Source organism: Cibotium barometz, chromosome 47 (assembly GCF_041138505.1).
Source record: "Cibotium barometz isolate CiBa-2024 chromosome 47, ASM4113850v1, whole genome shotgun sequence".
NCBI classification, from domain to species: Eukaryota; Viridiplantae; Streptophyta; class Polypodiopsida; order Cyatheales; family Cibotiaceae; genus Cibotium; species Cibotium barometz.
This window is the reverse complement of record NC_141092.1, coordinates 17,115,343-17,123,402: the sequence shown is the minus strand read 5'-3', so window position 1 is coordinate 17,123,402 and position 8,060 is coordinate 17,115,343. Positions and strand designations below refer to the sequence as shown.

Genomic DNA, 8,060 nt, shown 5'->3' with positions numbered 1-8,060 from the left:
ACTCCTTGATACTCTAAACTGACTAAATCCCAAAGAATCAACTCCCCCTCCTCTGTCCATCCAGAGTGTTGTCAATGTACTAGAGCCCCATCCTTTGAATAAATCGATGCTTTTGGAGGGAGCTAGTAACAAGAATCGTTGGTCAAAGCAAGGCCACTAGATAAACTACAGCAACACTTTTCAAGTTGTCACAATCATAGATAGTTGCATACGAGTTTATCAGTCATCCCAGAAAAAAACAAGTCAAAGATGTCAAATTGCATAAGTGGTTAGCCCATTCGAATTGTACAATCAAATTGTGTGTGTCCGTGCTGCATGTGCGCGTTTTCTTTTCGGGGGGGTATTCTAAATCATGCCTCCTCCAAGGGAGCATGGAAGATAGCCACTTGGGCAGGGCCCTGAAGAAAGACTTGGCTACATATTAAAAAATAAACATCTGAAAACCTTTTCTCAAAAAATGCATAAGCACATTCAGAGCTTGCAATCTAATACATAAGGAGAGTGGAGAAACTACAGGCAGACAAGCAATCTTTGTATATTATTTCCTTCAGAAGTTTGATCACAAATCATACACCAGCTTAAGAAACTAGTCATCTGCTTCATTACCTAGAGAATTGCCACAAAGACCCATCCGTTAACCACTATTAAATAATAGACAACAAACCTCTTTTTGGAGTAAACCAAGCTCCACAGAGGTTCACGAGTAAACCTACACAAAATGCCCCCCCGGTGCTGCCCTATGTTAGTTTTGTAACATCAAGTAAAGTTTCCGGTGTGAAGCCGAAAAGCTCTTTAGTTCTAGCTAAAAGTCAGAGCTAGAAAACTCAAAGCACCAGATCAATTATTGCCCTGGTGATGATATGTCGATGTCAGCGTTGCGCCTGCCTTCCGGCAGTCCTTGAGAGGCTGACCAACCCATTGACTGTACTGCAATCATTTGACCCTGGGGTGATTCAGCATTGCTACTAGCTGCATTTCCTGAGCTCTGATTGAGTGGCGGGCTGTCGGGCTTGTTATCTGCCATATCATTCATGGACAGCTCTGGGGCTGGATTGCCACCTACGTTTGGGGTGCCAGACACTGATAACTTACTTGCACCCTCAACTTTAGAGGGCTTGGCTTGGGCCTTCCGAGAGTTGCACATGAAACTTCCTACAACTACCTGCAGGACAAATCACCAACTCGAACTTTACAAGCCAAGAGGTGCAGGAAATGCAAAAGTGATGCTGAGACCTTTACCTGAACTGGGCTAGCGGCCATTAGCATTCCAGCAACTCCTCCCCCCACCACTCTTCCATCTGGCCCTGCTAGAGACACACTGAGTCCACCAGTTCTGCTGCGTGTCCCGCCCAATTCTGTCACAAGGAAAGACCCGGACAGAGAGAGAATTTCAAAGCGCCCCTGTAGCACCAAATTGCACCAATATCAGCAGCATTAAACATACTACAAAGCACTTGGCAGGTTCTTGTGTCAGTACCCTACCAAAGCTTAACAAATCAAGTAAAGCGCCATTGAATTGAACCTCATAAGTCACGGTGCCACCAGAGATGGAAGGTTGGCGGAGTGTGACGTTTGAAATGGCGCCGTTTGCAGACAAAATACAGATTCCTCGAGGTCCTTGCTGCGAGAAAGACATTATTCTGGCGGCCACATCCTATTGTAAGAGGCATCAATAAATTTAGCATTTTATCTTTATGCCACCTATCACACCAAATCTACAAGTTAAAATACACTTTGGAGTTACTGCTACTTGTAAGGGTCAAACTGTACCTCTCCAGTGGCAACTGTAATGGCATGAGGAGTGAAACCAGCACCTGCAGAGCCGGACATCAATTCTCCTGTCATGCATTCCAAAAAGCAAGTAAACATTCAAACAATATTCAAGAAATTGCTTTTACACGTGGGGGTCAAAACAAAAATGGAAAAATCTTTTGATTAATTAGGCTAGGTACATAGATCCCCACCAGCCAGCGGGCTTGAGCAAGGGCAAGCCTTACCCTTGATCATGATCGGTCCTCCCTTGAGCAGGCCCCTTTATGTGTAACCTGCCTTAGAATGTAAGAAGGCTCTAGAACTCCCAAAAAAAAAAGTAAAAATAAATCTGTTAATTTTTCACATAAAAAATTAACAGCTTCATTTTTACTATTTTTCATCCCACAGGCATGTAGCCTGCTGGTAGTGAAGGGTTGCACCTCCCATGGTAAGGACATCGGTTCGATACCCGCCAGCCTACACCCACTAGACACACTATAACTACATAATAGTCTATATATACAAAAAAACAGATCACAGTAAACAAATAAATTCTCTAGTTTCTTGCAGAGAGAAAATAAATATATGGACCTGTTTTTCCAGCTAACAGGTTTTTTGCTTCATGGAACAAACAGCTTGAGAGAGGCTTGTTACCTAACGCTGCTAGCTGCTGCTTCTTGCCAGATCCTGGGGGTCTTCCTCTGCCTCTCTTTTGAAGGGGCGACAAGGGGTTTGGAGATGGTGAAGAGAATGGCTTCAATGTGATTGCCACAGTGCCATCCGGCGCGTATTTCCGAGGCCGCCCACGCTTCTTCTTCATAGAATCCGTTCCTGGGTGATGGTGGCCACCCGTGTTAGTGAACGAGCCTGAGTGAGGGATGATGGCAGTCGACATGTCATGCATGTAGGGGGGAGGCGTGACAGCTATTGGAGTTGCAGCTATAGTCCTTGAGGAGGGATCAGCCGTTGCCGTAGCAACAGCACCCGCAGTGGCCACGACGGAAGCTGCCATGGCCCTTGTAGCATCCGGCCTGAGGGGCGCTGGGGCATGCACTGGGGAAGGTGTCCCTGCTGATGCATGTGATGGAATTTCTGCGCTTTTGGGGTGCATACCATTGAGTGATCCTGTCACTCCTGCATGTCCTGATGGTGGCAGGCCCATGGAATCCTTGATTTCCATGCACAGAGTTTTTAGCTGGTGGTGGAAACGCAAACCCTACAAGGAGATTCTTTTCCTTCCATACAAAGGCCTTCTTTCCATGCCCCAAAAAAAAAAAAATCCTGACTAATGTGCTCTTTTTTGGGGTTTTCTGGCAGATTAACCCTTGCAATTTCCCATGCAACTGCTGCTGGTGGTCATCATCAGAAGCGACCTACATAATTACAGAAAATTTCAGGACAAAATACACTAAAATCGCAGCATTTGATTGAAACACAAAGAGGTAAATGACAACGTTAATCACGCTACTTCATCCAAGAAAATGTTAATCACAACGTTAATCGAGCCAAGATAGCTACTCGAAGCGTTTGCCGGCTTGATCTCTCAAAAAGTAAGAAAAAAATTCACATAACAAGAGCGTACCCTTAGTAGGACCGATGCTTGTTGATCTTGAAGGAAACCCTAATCCTCAGAAAACCTTGAGAACTCCATGCGCAAAAACCCTAGCTCACTCAGCTACAAGAAAACTAGTTTGCAGAAAAATCGTGAGCAGAGAAACCCTAATTTCTGCTTCAGAAAACCCTAATTCCTCAAGAGAGCATGGCCAGAAACCCTAATCTAGTTTCAAAAAACCATAATTCTGTTTGAGAAACTCTGATCCTGTTTCAGATTAAAGCCTAGTTTCTGCAAGACAATGAGTTTTGAAAATGAAATATTTTGTGGAAAAAAAAAAGGAATTTTAAAAAGTAGAATTTTAGCAACGAACTGCGAAAAAGCTCGCCACATTTAGCAGGCGCTCGAAAGCGCAGCAGCCGCCAAATTTGGCAGCGCGTTTAGCCTCGCCGCCAAACTTGGCGCCACAACACCTCCTGCCAAAAAAGCACATGGCCCAAAATAATAATAATAATAATAATTGGAAGATCCCCAAAAATAAAAATAAAATTTAAATTAAATTAAATGCATTCCCCTTACAGCTATCACAACTTTTTATTCCAAAATCAATTTGATTTTCCCTTTTTTTCTACCACTGCCTTTTGCAGCCTTTTCTTTTTAAAAGCAAAGACTTTTTAACTGGGAAAAAGAAAAATGTACCAATTAATAAATACACTTTGCTTTTTTTTCCGCTTTTTTTTAAAAGCAAAATAATTGCCAGTCGCTGTCCCGAAATGACATCAAACTTTGATGTTTTTTATTAACATTTTATTTCTGAATTATTATTAAGTTTACTTTTCAACGGCACCCAGAAATTATTATTTTAAAAAAATCTGGGGAAAAGTATTCCAAGCACCTGACGTGACGCTGACCCAGCTTTATGCCACGTCAGATATCCTACGTGGACATTGCCTTAGTTTCACTTCAATACAAGTATAATGTATAATTGCTAAAAAAAATCCAAGTATAACCGTTGAATTATTTATTTATATTTTAGTTACAAATACCTTTAAAATTACAATAAATTTTAAATTAATAACTCTAGAATATAGTTTTAATAGCTATGCTTTAACCTTAACTAAGATGGCTTGATTTGGTCAAACTATTGCTAATTACTAGGGTTAACTCTTGTTCCTAGCGTTCAAATGCATTATTTATTATATGGTTAGCTAAAGTTTATTCCTTGGGGTTGGGTGGAGTCACATACCCCCATATGTGCAACCACATGCACATTGTGTGCATCCACACATACGCACGTACGCACGCACACACGCACACATACATAACCACATGCACATATGCACATGCACACACGAGAGAGACACTCGCAATAAGACACACTTGGACATCTTTGTGTATGCACACGTGTGCATACATCCATGCATGAATGTATGTGAAACATAACAAAAATCATTCTGCTATACATAAATATCTATAAAATAGTATTCGAACCTTGGCAGAGATTTGGCAATTAGAAAAATTATGTTTTAATGTTCAACCATTTTTTATCATAGTAGCGACAAGCAAAGAAACTTAATTAGGGAACTTGTCTCAATGGGTTAGTTAATGACAAGCGACTTAATTAGGGAACTTGTCTTCATGGCTAATTTACTTTGCAAGTTGGTAATTACTTTGCTTTTAGATGCTATGTGTGGTCAAAGGAGTCTTTTTCTATATTTATTTTGCACACAATGTATTTTCTGTGTGTCATAGCTGTATGATATGTGTTCAAGAAAATTTATCACAAATTTCTATTTATTTACCTGGAAGGGATATGGTTGAGGGGTGTCAGAAAGCTTAACCTTACGACTGTACAAATGTGATTAAGAAGGTCAATGGCAAGCTTTAGTATTTCCACAATTTGGTAATTATTGTTTGCTTATCGATACTATGTTAGTAGGAGTCCTTTCTGTGCAATGTATTTCTATGTGTCATAGCTATATATGATATGTGTTCACACATTGATTGTCTTCCAAGTTTATCACAATTTGTTTTTCTCATCATTATTCTTTAAATTAACTTTAATGACTTCCTTGCACACTGAATTAGTTTGTTGTCATCAACATGTATTAGTTTTATTAACAAGTTTCTTGCACACTAAATTAGTTTGTTATCATCAACATGTATTATTTGAATTAAAGAGCTAATTATTTCCACAAGGGATTGGATTATGATTTTTATTGCAAGGGGGTTTTCACATATTATCTTTTTGATAGGCTTTCAAATAAAACTTTAATCTCTCTCTCTCTCTCTCTCTCTCTCTCTCTCTCTCTCTCTCTCTCTCTCTCTCTCTATATATATATATATATATATATATATATATATTCTCTCTCTCTCTCACTCTCTCTCTCTCTCTCTCTCTCTCTCTCTCTCTCTCTCTATATATATATATATATATATATATATATATATATATATATATATATTATCTCTCTCTCTCTATATATATATATATAATTATTTCCACAAGGGATTGGATTATGATTTTTATTACAAGGGGGTTTTCACATATTATCTTTTTGATAGGCTTTCAAATAAAACTTTAATCTCTCTCTCTCTCTCTCTCTCTCTCTCTCTCTCTCTCTCTCTCTCTCTCTCTCTCTCTCTCTCTCTCTCTCTCTCTCTCTCTATATATATATATATATATATATATGTGTGTGTGTGTGTGTGTGTGTGTGTGTGCGTGTGTGTGTGTGTGTACATATGTGTGTGCGTATGCACATGCACTCCCCAACCAAATTCACAACATGCTACAATTTTACTTTACATGTAAATTTAATTTGTTATGGTTTAGGCCCTTCTAAAAAAATTGCATACATCTTCTCTCGTAAAATGTACGCAAGTTCTTTTTAGATATGAAAATATTTTAATGCCAGCTACTTTCCTTGATGCGTACGCAAGTCTATCCATTAAGTCCACTATTTAGAAAGTTGTGGAGGTGAGATTAAAATGATTGAATAAGTCAATAAAACTTGCTTGCAAGACTCTTATATTGAAAGTACACATTATTTTAAAAAAAATGAAAGTATACATTATTTTAAAAATAAATAAATTGTTTGAGGAGTTTTATTTTTTAAATTTATATTTTCAACCTCCTCGAAAATCATGTGTGATTGTGCCCCTTGAAAATTGTATTTAAAATATGTACACTTCATGTCAGAACAAGTGCCATAATGGCACGCATAAACTCATTTTCCTTCATCTTTTTTTAATTTCAAAATAAGATTGCTTGAAGATTGGGCTCAATAATAGTTAAATTCCATCCATGAGCATCATTGTCAATGTAATTGGTACCTCCAACAAGAAAAGTAGCTTCTTAGTTAAGTGTGTGGATATGCACGTGTAAAGGCTTGTGTAAAACTAATAACTTTATGTTCAAGAGCATAAAGCATAAAAGGATAAAAATGAAGAGGACAATAAGGCCCTATAAAAGATGTATTTGATGTAATAATGTTTTGCATTATTTCCATTCTTGACTTTCAATTAAACATCCACTTTCTCTAACAGTCATTGATCCAAGACCACTTTTTAATAATTAAGTGAAAAATTTAAGCTCTTGATAAAGGACTCTTTTATGCAAATAGTATTTTCACCTTAAAGTTGGCATGCTAAGGAAACTGTGTAGAGTAAGCAAGGAAGTTGATACATTAAAGTCGTTGTGGTTAATATAAAATGACATACTTGTAGAAATTCGCATGCTATGTATTTAAATATATAAACTTATAGATTATCATTTTTTCACCTAATTTCATGGTCTTCCACCTAATTTCATGGCCTTCAAAATCAAGAGTTTAAAGTTCAAGATTAATTACATGCATTAGTTTTGAGAAGTAAAACTTAATGACTGCATAATCTTGCATGGCAAGTTTTGCAAGTTTACTTTTCTTTTGGTGATACTTTATTAGCATGTCATTAGTTTCAAGCAAAGTCATCACATGAAAGATCACTTTTATTATGCTTTTGCACAAAGGCAATAACTAGAAAAGTGAAAGTTAAACCCAATCACTCTATTTATTTCCAAAACTTATAAAGCTTCAAACAAATACACAAATTTGACATTTTCACTAGAAATTATCATATCCAACCATGCATGGTTTGCTCTCTATGCATCCTACATGACAAATCATTGATGTGCATTCATTATACAACCAAGAACAATATGCCATCTATGTTACAATTACCATATTACAATTGTCATGTGACTTCATATGTCACAACATCTCTATGTATACTTTTACGTTAGTGGATCATTTTTTCCATCATTTGTTATTGTAGCTCTCAAATTTACCATCATACTCTGATGGCATTGCATCTACCATATGAGTATAAACATATCCCTACATTATTTCATCACGTTTTCTTTTGCATAAGCATCTATGACATTATACCATTCTTAAATAAATAGTTAGCTGCATATGTGGATCATTACACTTGATTTGATATAAATTTCATAAATATACTGCTTAGTTGTCTTCAACTTCAACGGTACTCATATCTATAGGCATACTGCACATGAGGGCATGCAACACTAGCATTAAACCATAGAGAGTGATTACGTGCAAATAGTTGTTCTTCTTTATATCCATGCATGTCTAGTGCACACCACTTATAGTAGCATCCCTTCTATTACAATAACATTAATAAGGTTGTAGGTAATGGTGTGAACATAACTTATGCAATCTTGCATTTAGGGGTTTTGCTCACCCTTTACATTTTG

The 8,060-nt window shown here is 37.6% G+C and overlaps 1 protein-coding gene across 1 annotated transcript; it reads right to left on the bottom strand.

Moving 5' to 3' along the window:
* Positions 1-515: 515 nt before the first annotated feature.
* On the bottom strand, positions 516-3,626 carry LOC147611425 (uncharacterized). Its single transcript, XM_086784525.1, has 6 exons — positions 3,335-3,626; positions 2,407-3,125; positions 1,771-1,838; positions 1,523-1,654; positions 1,240-1,401; positions 516-1,162 (listed from the first exon to the last, which is right to left on the bottom strand). The coding sequence occupies exons 2-6, from the start codon at positions 2,930-2,932 to the stop codon at positions 842-844; spliced, it is 1,209 nt and encodes a 402-aa protein (XP_086640651.1). The 5' UTR covers positions 2,933-3,125; positions 3,335-3,626; the 3' UTR covers positions 516-841.
* Between the last annotated feature and the right edge of the window lie 4,434 nt (positions 3,627-8,060).

What these genes read in the sequence shown, in the direction of transcription:
- LOC147611425 (XM_086784525.1), bottom strand. Translation starts at nt 2,932, where the DNA reads ATGGAAATCAAGGATTCCATGGGCCTGCCACCATCAGGACATGCAGGA. An exon ending in GTGGCACCGTGACTTATGAG is followed by an intron (nt 1,402 to 1,522) that starts GTTCAATTCAAT and finishes TTGGTGCTACAG; the next exon opens with GGGCGCTTTGAAATTCTCTC. An exon ending in TGGCCGCTAGCCCAGTTCAG is followed by an intron (nt 1,163 to 1,239) that starts GTAAAGGTCTCA and finishes TTTGTCCTGCAG; the next exon opens with GTAGTTGTAGGAAGTTTCAT.